Here is a 13786-nt window from a genome sequence, read left to right as displayed (position 1 = left end):
AATCTTCCATTGTCTGGATTCACCACAGTTCACTCATCCTCGCACTTACTGAGAAGATCTTAGTTGCTTCTAAATTTTGGCAAGTATGAATAAAGATGTTATAAACATTCATGTGTAGATTTTGGTTGAATATAAGTTTTCTATTCATTCGAGTAAATGCCAAGGAGCATAATAGCCAGATAGCATGGTAAGAACGTGTTTAACTGTCATCCAGCAATGAATGAGAGTCCTGTTGCTCCACATCTGCACCAGCGTTTGATGCTATTACTGGTTTGGATTGGGGCATTTTAGTAGGTGTGTCGCAGTAGTTCATTGTGGTTTTAATAAAGCTCATCTTTAAATTGAGGATATTTAACTTTCAGTTGTTCTAATGATTAAATAAAATATAGACATAAAGCAAATAATACAATGCCTAGCATTTTAGGAGATGCTTAATAAATATGAGTTTCCTGGCCCTCCCTCTTTTCTCCTTACATTTTACCAATTATCTAACCTGGGTTTAGTGTTAGTGATGTCACACATGTTGAGGTTCCTTAATGCTGCTCATTGTCAAAGGCTCTGTAGGCATAGTAAGAATGCACATTTGTGACTATGAGAATAAGACCATTTAGACTTCATAAACAGCCTATGAAACAATACTAATTTAATTATAGTAACAAGAATAAATACTGCTGGTGGAGTGGCTCAAGTGGAAGAGTGCCTGTCTAGCAAGTGTGAGGCCCTGAGTTCAAAGTCCCCCAAAAGATAAAAAAAAGTTTAAAAAATAAATAAATACTACTTTTAATATAGCCCATCTGTAAATAAGACAGTCATTTCTTTAAATATAAAAATTCAGGTTCTTAAACACCCCATATTATGTTTCCTCTTGCTAACAACAGTATAGCAACTAGAGTAATTAATAATAACAGTTGTCCTAGATTCTGGGACCAGACTGTTGGCTGGTTTTAAATCACAGCTCCACCACTTACAGAGTAGCTGAGCCAATTATTTAAACTCCCTGAGGCTCAGTTTTCTCTACAAATGTGGATAATAATATCACGTGACTCCAAGTGTTATTAGGATGATCAGAGGAGTTTTTATATTTGTCAAGTGCATTGGACAGCACTGCTATATTAGTGTCAGCAACTTTATCATCATGTATGAAAGGGAAAGTAAAGGTCTGTCATGTTATCTACCCTACCTCTTCCACCACCATTGGTCTTGAATTGAAGGCCAATTTCATTATGTTGAGTTCATAGGATATGATCAATTAAAAGTGACTTTTATAATCTTAACAGCCATACTTATTCAATGGGTGTGGGGAACAGAGTAGGAGAAGTCTATGAGGACCTAAGCACAGTTGTACTCAGTATTCCACAGGCTGAGACTGGCACAGCCCCAGCTGCAGAAGAGAGCGAGAAGGCAAGCTGCAGCTCAACTGCTTTTCCTAAGTTGTTTACATTCAGAGAAAGAAGTAGGAATGCCGGTTTCTCCTGTTACAATGTCATACCCCTCCCTGAGAACTGTGCTCAACCTCCTTGTTTACCACTGGGTATAAAAGACTCACTGAAGGAGAATGCAAGGCTTTTGGATATGGGAACCTTTTTGATGGGAGGTTTTTGGCTTAAAGGAAATTGCAGAAGGGAGAATTGCTGAAGGGAAAAAAATTACTAAGAAACTTAAAAAGAGAACATGGGATAGTGCAAGTCTGTACCAAGAACTTTACACATAGGCTTTAGAAAAGCTAAGCTAAAGAAAAGCTAAGAGAAAACATGGGACAGAGCAGGTCTAAGGATAGAGACTTTAAAGAACAAAAAAGAAGACTTTAGAAGCAAGGTTTTAAAGAATTATAAAGGAGTAAGGCCTTAAAGAATAAAGATAGAAGAAAGAAACAGAGAAAAGAGAAGTAAAGAAACAATGAGGCTGTTGTGCATCTCCATCTGAGTGCCCAACACACCTGGCCCCAACTTTCTGCATGTCTATCTGTCTATCCTTTATCCTTTCTGCATCTCCTGTTGCCCCCAGTTAGCCCCAGTTAGGTTTAGTAGTAACAAGGGAGCGAGAGAAAGCTTGCTCCAAATGGGTACTCAATTAATAATTTAAAACAAAAAAGATATTTTTCCTACTTATGGCTTGATAATGCTTGTTTGTTGGAAATGTGGAGTAGGTCCTGACCCATGAAGATGATTGCTGTTAGGATTTTGATGTACTGCCACCTTTTAGACTTTTATCCAAGCATCGGCCTAGTTCTAGTACACACACATTAATTCTAGGAACAAACAAATAAATAAAAACTAATAGAACTTACATATATACACACATACTGTATTATAACCTGGATTTTATTAATTTGAACAAATCATAGACATGTTCTTGTATTAAAAGCAAAATAAATAATTTTGATGGATATGTAGTATTCTGCTATTTGAATATAAAACAATTTAAAAATATCTTCTTGATGAGAAAGTATAACTTCTTCAATTTCTCAGTAATATACACAATAATTAATGGCTACAGTGTTGAGCATTATATAAACAAGGAAATGTTTTAAAATCTAGTTAGGTATTGCCATAATTTTCTTGTATGAATTTTTAAGGTTTCCTGGATGTCCTATCTTAAAGTTTGTAGATGATACAGTGATTTAGGTTAGCAGCTAGGACACAGGTTGACGGTCACTATCAATAGGTTAGGTTCCATGATTTGTGCTCCTGGATAATCCTAGAACAACATGAAACCACAAGTCATGGAGGGAAAGGATTATTTTTATCTGTTTCTATACCTGTTTTAAGGGTATATAGGAGCTGTCAAACTCCACATTAATAAAATATCAGCCCTGTCAATCATTTTAAGCATGCAAGATGGTGGGAAATTAAGTGGAGAATTAGAACTAAGATTACTGATGAATAGTAATGTGGATGTGAATATCCCATGCAGCTTCTCTCATAAGGGTGATCTGAACAATAGATTTGTGCTTCTCTGTTTCTAAGTGCTCATGGACTAATGTTTTAGAAAATGTCAGATAATTCTTCTTTGCAAAGGAAGTTAAGTGACCAGCATGATAGAGACTTAAGATTTAAATCAAATGCAGAAAATAAGGAAATGCAAACCACAGATTTTTCTGTCTTAATTGGGATGTGATTGTCTGGTAAACATAATCATGGCATGTTCTTTCTTTATCACTGTTTATCAGACATAAAACTGTGCACTTGTTTTACATTGGAAGATGAGCAGCTGCCCTTTCTTTTCAGCTCTAGCAGCATCTTATTTTGCAGATAATCTGCTTCATTAATGAAAATCAGAAGCAGCTTGGAGTATTTCGTGCATAATTAATTATCTTGGCAAGAAGATTTATGAATGTAATTTTTCTCAATTGTTCCAATCAGGCAAAAGTGAGACAAACAAATATATTAAAACTAAGTTATTCATGGCCTCTTTGTACAACACAGTGTCAAGGGCATTGAGGAGAATTAAGATATGAGGGCAGACAATCTCTTTTACTACCTAGATCACATGTATGTATAAGACCCGCATCTTTGAGGGGAGAGGAGAATAAAATAATTCACTTGGAGAGTTTTGTGCTTTATAATTTGAGTACAAAGTACATCATAATCAGAAGTATATCCCCTGTCACTAGGCAATAATTAAGATGGCATCAGAGATGACCTATTTAAGCACAATCTCGAGGTATAGTCTTGTGCCTGGTGGGTGTCTGTTAAACTGTGGGTATGGGAGCACACATGTGTGCTTGTGTGTGCATTGTCTGGTTCATGCTGCCACTTTCTAGCTAGATTTACATTGACAAGCTTAAATTAATATGAGATAGCATAGGAAGTGTTAAGGATCTTTAAGAAAATCCTTCTTTGAATGGAGCTTTTAAACACTCTCTGGCATAAAGCCAAATAAGAGTAGAATTATCTTGGAGATAGTGGAGTCCAATAGTTTGGTCCAGACATGAGTCACTATCCAGATGTTTATAGATTAAAGTTTATCACAGAATTTCTTTTTAGCATATAGATTGTGCAGAATTTTCTTTAAAGCATGTCAGCAAGAAATGCAAACTATCTCATGTTCTCATGTTTGTAGAAGAAACATGCTGTTTTGAGAGCAGTAGACCTCTTTGCTAATTAGAATGCAAGCTAATCACTACTGCTTTCAATTGCCCTGAAAGCTAAGGGTAGTAGCAGAGGCATTGTGGGACAGGTAGCCTGGATATCCATCTCGGTTTACATTTACTAGTCAGTGATTTTGTGTCAGTTACTAGTCTCTATAACTTAGTTATCTTTTCTGTAAAATGAAGGGAATAATGCTCTCTACACATAGATTTGTTGTGAAAATAATTAAGAGCATATGTGTAAAAATGATTAGAGCATAACTTGGACTATCTCTACAAAGTTTCAAGTGTCCACCATATAATTACATGTCATTTTCTGAGCTTTACTAGATAATCACTTGCACAAAACTTCATTATTAGCTGGACCCCACATCCATTCTCCAAACCACAGATGATTTAGTTTTCTAAAATGTTCTGATGTGCAAGGGCACGAATGCCATTTCCTGGTTATATGTCCAGCTTCATTGATTGGAAGGTCTGCTCTCTCTGGAAAAGAAAAATCAACTTTCCCTCCCTACCTTTTCCACCCTTTAGTTATTTCTCTACCTCATTTATACTTATTATACTTGACTATGTTTTCATTAAATTTAGTTTGCCACTTCTGTATGCAGTTATTTTCCCCTTATTTGAGGTTTCATTTTCTATTTTTTGTTACAGTCAACCATGCTCCAAAAATATTAAATAGAAAATTCATAAGAAAAGAATTCATATATTTGCATACAGTATATTATTATAATAGTTCCTGTTTTGATGCTAGGGATTGGACCCAGTGTCCTGTACATGCTATAAGCTACACTACCAGCCTCAGTTCTATTTTATTTATTATTAGTTATTGGTAATAATATCTTACTATGTCTAGTTTATAAATTAAACTTTATCATAGATATGCATAGAAAAAAAAAAGAATGCAGGTGTGCACCAGCATACCCAGCTACAAAACATAGTACAGATAGGGTTTGTTAGTCCTCACAATTTTAAGCATCCACTAGATATTGGAACACACACACCATTGTGGATAAGGAAGTAGTACTATACTGATCATTTGAACTGATGGCTTAACATTTTGATTATTTAAACCCCCAAATCAGTTGGTAAGGGGCAATGTGAGGCTCATACTGTCACTGAATTCATTCTCAGAACTGATATGTGTACTCTCTGAGGAAGGCTCTGCATTGCTCCCAGCCGTCACACTCATTGTGTGACAAATGGCCATCTGCTATACCCTGACAGCCTGTATTTCTCTTTTCACCTCCTTGAGCTTTTTCTTCATTCCCTGGTGTTGGAGACTCAACAGTCTTTTCCTTTTTTCCTTGGCACTGCCTCTGCCCTAAACTGGCCAACAAAGAGAGGCACTCATTCTCTCTTTTCCCTCATTTTCACAGTCCCCAAAGGCAAGACAAAAGGCCCAATTAATTTTAATGCATTTTATAGTGAGACCATAAGAAAACAATATAAATGTCTCACTTTAAGCATTACAACATCTTTTAAAATTTAGAAGTTATTTATTGCACCAATATGATAGTTTCTGAGTCTCATTTCCCCAAATAACCAGTGTGTAGATCAAAGTTTCAGTGTGAAATACACTACGTTGCATGACCTAGAAACTGTGATGGTGATGTGAAAATGTGAAATATGGTTCCACTCCCAAAGTCTGTCTCTCTTCATCTCATGCACAGTGAATACAGTAGTTCAAGATCTCCAGATGGTGTGAGTAGAATTCTAGTTATATTGGCAAAGCCATGCCATAGATATGTTTGGCAAGGGTGCACATTGCCAAGGCACCAGGCAGGGTTTGGTTTCTTTTCTTGAAAAAAAGACTTCCTTCCAGTGCCAGGGCATTCCCCAAAATGAGTTGGAAGCAAGGCTAAACATAAAATTTAGGTTCAGAGACTTTCACTGCACTAATTTTATCCATTGGACTAAACAGGTTTCTACCAATCAGTAGTCAGAGTTAAAGTAGGATTTATGGGAAGTAAAGGAGTTCTTAGTGCCATTTTTCTTCAAATATAGTTGTGAGAAGAGAAGTTGTATGTTAATACAGGGCAGAATAATTAAATACATGAAATTATAATTCTAGACAGGAAGAAAGCTTATCTGTGAAGCTGTTTATGAAGTAATAAATTTCGCCTCTTGACAAAATACTATTACTCACCAACAGAATCCTGGAATTTGATAATTTGGGGGAGATACTAATATCCCCCAGATAACTTCAGTAATTCAAGATGGACTCCCAAATTTTACAAAATAAAATTATAAACACTGTTCTCCTTAAATCTCTGAGAGACTAAGCCCAAATAATAACAGGCTAATAATAACATCAGTCCCCAAATGCATTTAAAAATAGAAACCAATCTACATTTTTAGCCATGTTAAAAGACAAAATTACAACAAATCTAGTTTTGCAGTTCTTAGTTGGCTTTAGTTGTGAAAAGGGTTCAGAATTTTCCCCTATGCCACATAAGCAGGTTTTATTTATAGCCAGAGGACAGGAAGTAACCTATAGAAAATGCAAGTGTCTTATGCGGAGACAGCAGGATTGATTGCAGCTCACGTCTGCCTTATTTGAACATGGTTTGAACTGTTGACTTCTTGTGATTGACTGAGACTATAAGAGTCAGTCTGTTAGGTTACAATCCACTATGTATGGAAAAATCTTTAGGCCAAATTTAAACTGTATGGAAGCAGTTCTAGGCCAAACAATTCAGTTTAATAGTTCTAATCCTTCTGTCCTCCTTAATGCCCAAATACCCAGGTGCAAACATCAGCAAGATGGCTTCTAAAAAGCATTATTACCTAACGGATATTTGAAGTCTGTTTTTTGCCTACTTAAGTATAGAGCACATTTGCCCTACACCTAATACAAAATAAAAAGAACTGGTTTCCCTACTACTAAAAAAAAAGAAGAAAAAGAATCATTTAGCTGGTGGGAGCTAAAATGATTGTTATAATACTAACAGTCCTTCAAAATCAAAGTAGACATTGGAACAGTCAGCTATGACCATCAACTATAATTGGAAACATTTTGGTATTTTTGATGATTGGAAAACTGTCAAAAAGTCTTGAGTTCAGAAGAAAAATGTTGCCGTTTTCCTCCTTTATCAGTGTTTGTCTCTAATAGTAACTGGTTATTTGGCAAGAACTGTTCTACACATGGAAAAGAAAATGAAAGTAATTCAAAGAGATTATCATCTTCCCTTAAGCATTTCTGTTAAGGCGGTTTGAATTGCTTATTGTTAGCTCTGGCTTCCTTCAGCATAGTTTTAAGTAAAGATCAAACAATAAGGTCTGATCTCAGATTGTAGAACAAATTTCAGAAAAAGAAAGAGCGGTATGGCAATCTGATGCATGGCTGCAGGCTGCAGTTCGTATTGTTGCCACCCAAGTTGTTTTTCCTTGACCATCAGATTTCTTATTCCTTGTGTTCCCTGTGGTTTTATCATGTCTCTGGCACGTATTGTTTGAGAACTAGAATTCTCAGTCTGTTCTCGCTGTGACCTTGTCCATACCTGGCCTTATCCTCTCTGGACTCCTGACAGGGCTGACCCACACTGCCATCATCCTTGCTATTGCAGTATTTCCTTGAGCCCCTGTGATTATACACAGGCCTACTTCCATGTTACAACTAGCCTTGCACTGTAGTTTTTATTTTAAGAACGTTCATAAACATAGACTAATCAGAGCCACTTCTTTTCTCCAGAAGCTTTGGCTTCTATAGATGCATGTGGTGGAAGGAAAAATAAAAACTGAATCAGAAAGCACAAATTCTGCCCTGACATTATTGGTCCCACCTGTGGTATTTCCTCTTAATGGTTGTATTAACTTGGGCAAGTTACTTAATCTGTCTGGGTCCCAGTTTCCTCTTTTGTTTGAAAACCCTTCATCACAGGAAGGGTGTAAAGATTGATGAGGTAAAATTGTAAGCTTCCCAGGCTAAAACCTGATACCTATCTGTGAGGTCAGGCACACTTCTCTTTTTACTTTCTTCATTCTTATTTCCAGCAGGGATGCAAGGTAGAGGTAGAATGTCCAACCATCAAAGACTAGCCCTTCCTTGCCCAAAGCTAACACCTTTAACAGCTTCTCCGATCTTCCCACTCAGCTTCCTTAATTCCTGCATTAACTCTCCTGTACCTTCAGTTCCCTGTACCTTCAGTTCCCTGTACCTGTGAAAACTGCATGTCTCATCTAAGCAAATAAAGGAGGGGGTGTAGGAAAGGGTGAGAAGAAGCCTCTTTGTTCTCTCTGATTTTCCTAAAGCTGTCTTCTGTTTAGCCAATCAACTTCTTTGAGAGGATCATTAGTTCTTCTTCCTCAGCCTCCCACTCAGTGGTCCAGAAAGGCTTACAAGTGATATCTCATTCCACATCTTCTCTTGACTCTGTTTAATATTGCCCTTAATTTAAAATCAGTCCTTAAATTTACATTTAACAAGTAAGGATATTCCGCACATACTTGAATAACAGAATCAGCCAATAAAAATATAATGCGACCCATACATATGATTTTAATATTCCAGTAGCCACTAAAAAAGTGAAAAATATTAAAACCACATAAAAATGAAAAGTAATAATATAGTTTATTTAACCTAATATATCCAAATATTTTTTCAATACGTAATGAACATGAACATTCTCAAAGTAGTATTTTTATTATTTTTAATTTGAATTCTGTGAGATCTGATGTGTATTTTACACTTAGAGCAGGTTTTGGTCCAGACATTCCAAGTACTCCTTGGCCATAAGTAGTTAGTGGCTACTGTAATGGGCAGTGCAAATCTACTCTTTGGCTGAGTTTTTCTGGCATCCTTCTTCAACCTTCAAGACGGCTGTTGGTTTTTGTTTAACAATCCTGATTCTCCTTTGCATCTTTATTGACCTCCATTTCTATCTCTTGTCCCCCTCCCCACACCAAAAAAGCTGTACCACTCTTCTTCTGACTTAATCTACCTCCTCAGAGTACCTAGAAGCCATATGAAACTGATAGGATGGCCATTAAACTCATTGTTTAGGTTAGGTTGAAAAGCAGGAACTGAGAAAAGAGGAAATTTTTCATTTCCCCCTTTTAACCCATCAGTGCTCAGAATCAGTTTCCTCCAGTGTGTACTCGGAATGCTTTTTTTTCTTCCTTCCTTTCCACATGCCCTTAATCCAAGTCTTGTGTTTTCATCTTTTTGTAGGGACGATGTTCTTCAGAAATGTCGTGATGCATCATTTACTGTATTTATACTCGGGCTTTTAGAGAGAACAGCTGGTGTAATTTGAAAGCTTATAAAAAATACACTTGGGCTGTCTATGCAGCTGTCTGAGGTAGCTACTTATAGGATGCAATGACTGATTTACTAGGTATCAGAGTATTGTGGTTAACATGCTCTTGGTTATTTAGAGTACCTTGTTTTAGGCTGAAAAGAACTCTGAAAGCTATTTTTGTGTGTATCCTATAGCATATGTAATAAATCTGATCTGTGAGGCTGTTTGTGTATGTGAACACTTCACAATTATCTACCTACAGAGATAAGTAGACTTTTCAGCCAACTTGTTTTTATGTTTCTTGAGTGCATCTGTTAATAAAAGTGTGTAGGTCTAGAAACTCAGCATGCTTTGACAGGCAGGTGTATGAGGGGATAAACTGAATATCATCACAGTTCTTCAACTATATTCTTTTGTAGGGAATTGTATGGACTTATAGGAGTAGTATCCTGTGAGGCTCAAAATAGTATTGGCCAAATCTAGAGGATGAGGTAGTTGAAAATCAAAAGGGATGAGATCATTTAAAAATCAGAACAATTCACTCCTTCCTGTCTTTCTTTACCAGTGGCACGTGTTAGATGACAAGTTTTTGACTCACAAAACTTAATAGGATTATCTGAGTGTTCAGGGTTCTCACCTGTTTGCAGAGATTAGTGAACACCTGTTTGTAGCCATGTTTAATTCACTTAGCTTCTATATTAACTGTCTCTTAGTAAAACATTCTTGAGATTTCTAGGTTCCTAAACTTCAGCTAAGAATAAATAAAGCTGACTCCCAATACTTAATAAAATAGATGATCTCTGAAAGTTAGCCATATTTATGATCCACTTTAGTTTGAGGAATCGCTTAAGTCATTCCTTTGGGGTTTGTGTATTGACTCACTGCAATTTTGTGAGAAAGTTTTGTTTTATAAAAAATTAAATAGTGAGTAAATTACATAGCTTTTGATAAAATACTCTCTGTGGGTTCTAAAACACACATATATATTAGAACATAATATACATATCATCTAGTTTTAATTGGGATACCAGAAAAAAACAGACTTACTTCAAGTAATTTTAAGTATATAAGCAGAATACTTTAAATATGGGGACTATTAGATAACGTTTGTTTTATGCATAGACTACCAAATATTCTTAAGAAAGTTAGGTATTTTTTACATGAAAACTGCTGTGCAGTCACCATTATTCTTTTCTTTACACTAAGGAAAGGCTAAAATTCTGGTTAACAAAGATTTCCAATGAGCAGAAAGATGGAGAAATACAATTACCCCATTTTTATTGCCCATTCTGTGCTGGGAAAAATGCTAAGAACTGGTGCAGATCATTTGGTCTCATAACTGATTTTGCCATAAAACCCTATAATGGTCTCAAGGGTGCCCTATTCTATCTGGTGAGCTTCTAACTCTGACTTCTGTGGTCTGTGAGTGTGTGTGTGGTACACTCATTGTATGGAACTTTAGCCCTAATCTAGCATTCTCCTTGGCTCCTGCTTCATACATTCCTCCATGTTATAGGATTTTAAAAGAGATCTTATGGCTATGGTAGGCAAGACAATCTTGGCTAGAGAAAAACATAGTGCCAGGGTTGTTATATGCCTGCCATTTTGAATGGTCTGCTACTATTCATTTTTCAGGTTGTCATTTCCCTTGATGATGGGGTTGTAAGACTTTAGGTTACCCAAGCATGGAACCAGGGTACAATGGAAAAAACAAAGACTTAGGAATCTTATAGACTTGAGAACAAATTCTGCCTCTGCCATTTACTAGGTGGCTCTGGATAAGCTGCTTAAACTCTCCAAAACTTATTTAAATTGTTTTTACAATAATTGTGGAATGCTTATTGTAGACTTGGTGAGAAAAAATAAAGGTGATGCCCCTAAACAAACTAGCCAACTAGCTGTCTAGCTTGTCGTAGTCTCTTTAGACTCAGTAGTTATGTTGAGATTATGAGGATAATGCTGTATGGAACCTGAGAGTGAAAATCTGACTATCTTTCCATTAATTGGGAAAGGAATATGAATCTAGGAGTCCCAAGTCATAGGTCCCGTGTTAAGTTATGGCATTGTTTAAAAACATATGGCTTCCAGGGCTGGGGATGAAGCTTAGTAGAGTGCTTAGTTTAGATGAGTGAGACCTTGGGGTCAGTTTCCAATACTCTGCCTCCCCCCAAAAAATAAAAATCCATTGTTTCTTTCAAGTTCTTTAACACTGTGTATAGCATGGAAAATCAAATCAGTGTAAATGAGAGTTTTATATATACATTATATGTAATATTAATGGAATTTTAGTAGCTTTTCCATTTATTTTCTGAATACGGATTTTCAGCAACAGAAGCAACCTAAATATTTTTGTATTCACTTCTTGATAGTAGAAAACATAATTATACATATGTTATTTAATATCTTCATATAGGTCTATGTAATTACACTCAAATTCATATATGTATCCCGGAACTAAGATATATTTGGAAGGAATGCATGTGAGCCTATTTTGTTTTTTATTTTTGAGGAAGATTTTGAATTATTTTCTTCATGCCATGTAATTTACTAAATCTTTTTATGATTTTTTCTGAAATTATTTTGTTTTTTTCTCTTAAGCATATAGAGGCTGAAATGTAGAAAAATTAAAAAGAAGTCGTATTAATTTAATATATGGGATTGATTTATATAAATAAATTAAAGCAGCTTGAGCTTTCAAAGAATGAGGAATTGTTTTCGACTGTTTACTTATTTATCCTGATCATCAGAATTTTGTTCTTTCTTTGTTGCTTCTTACCTAGGTTACTTGTTGGTTTCAGAAAACCGTAAGAGATTTGCAGGAACAAAGTCTAGGTTCATCACTTTCTGACAATGAGGAGCTAATTCGTAAGCATGAGGAACTGATAGTGCAAACAAAGGTAAGAGACATACTAACCACATGAAAAAGTATTGAAGATGAATGAATTCTCATGAATATACTTGTATGAATGGAGAGAGATCCTGAGAACTTTAGCTGATACCATTGCCCAGTGACTGGGCTTCTAGAATAATAAGAAACCAATAACTGCTATAACAATATTTATACTTTTTGTAGAGTTACTGTCTGCTAGACACTATACTAAGTATCTAAAAGAGAAGAATTATTTAAATTATCACAAAACCCCTAAGGGATAGATACTATATTCCTATTTTATGGATCAGACCAAATTAAAAAAAAAAAAACTCAGAGGTTTGGAGAGGTAAAGTAACTTAATCACTGTAACGCTTTGTTAGTGGTATTGCTGGAATCCAGTTCTAGGTTTTGTCTAATCCAGGACCCAAGCTCTTAAACATGACACTTTGCTAGCTTTCTAGAAAACAACAACAAAAAAGTAATCCTACACTATCACTTTTATGATTTCCAGGTACAGTTTGATTACTGTTCCCATTTATATTTCTGTAGTTCCTTAACTTGCTTCAGATTTTGCAAGAAGCCATGGCTACCAGCCAGGCAAGCACTTGTAAGGTATGTGAAATGCGCAAAAATTAAACCACAAGGTGCTGAAAATAAAATGAACAAGAAGCTGGCTGCACTTGCTCTTCTCGCCATTGTGTAATGTTATTTGGAAATCCACCTATTTGTATATCTGGGGTCTGTAAATACTTTCCAGATTTCTTTATAGGTGCTTCATATTGATCTGCAAGAAAACAAAAGCCCACTATAGTAGACTGAGTGGGAACAGGGCATACTGTAATCTATTAAGACTTAGCGAACTTGTTATTTAATATCTTGGGTAGCAGGCACTTGAAATTTAAGTCATGAAACTGGAAAACAATGGGTCAACATTACTGGACAGTGGTGAAAATGAAGATAAACCAAATAGTCACATGTCTATTTGTCAGGAGGTCAGAGTTGATAAAGGAGGTGGAGGCAATAGATTGCATTACTTAGTCTTAAATGATGTCATGACACTTTTGCTTTGTGTTAGTTTCTTGCTTCTGTTTGAAAACTGCAATATGTTGCAGGCTTTTTTTTTTTTAAACACCTTGTTTTTTAAAAAGCTATTTTGGAAGTTAATTTTTTCACTGAATTTATTTATACAATAATTTATTCTGCCTGTATGAAACTCAAATTTTATCAGTGAAAAATTCTATCAAAATCTCAGATGCAGTGGGGTGTGGTGGTTCATACCTATAAAACTTGCTACTTGGGAGACTGAGATGAGGGTATTGCAGTTCAAGGCCAGTGTGGGCAAAAAGTTTGTGAGACCAACATCTCAATAAATAGCTGAGCATGGGAGCACGCACGTATCATCCCAAGCTACATGGGAGGCTGAGGTAGTGAGTATTTGGATTCTAGGCCAGCCCAGGCAAACAAAAGAAAAATTTGCAATACTCATCTCAATGGGAAAAATCTGGGTGTGGTGCCATGCCTCTGCTATCTCAGCAAGGATAAGAAACATAAAATAGAAGAATTGTGATTCAGGCCACC

At 36.0% G+C, this 13786-nt stretch overlaps 1 protein-coding gene across 9 annotated transcripts in view; it reads left to right on the top strand.

Moving 5' to 3' along the window:
• Positions 1–13786, top strand: part of Ccdc141 (coiled-coil domain containing 141) — a 185997-nt gene that overhangs the window by 59696 nt on the left and 112515 nt on the right. For all 9 annotated transcript variants that reach the window (XM_074071190.1, XM_074071189.1, XM_074071188.1 and 6 more), the window contains exon 6: positions 12117–12233. In XM_074071190.1, the coding sequence (XP_073927291.1) occupies positions 12117–12233 (117 nt within the window). The remainder of the gene's footprint in view (positions 1–12116; positions 12234–13786) is intronic.

The sequence above is a fragment of the Castor canadensis genome, chromosome 4, assembly GCF_047511655.1.
Source record: "Castor canadensis chromosome 4, mCasCan1.hap1v2, whole genome shotgun sequence".
In the NCBI taxonomy this organism is placed as follows: Eukaryota; Metazoa; Chordata; class Mammalia; order Rodentia; family Castoridae; genus Castor; species Castor canadensis.
The sequence above is the reverse complement of the archived record's forward strand: the minus strand, read 5'-3'. Positions and strand labels throughout refer to the sequence as shown.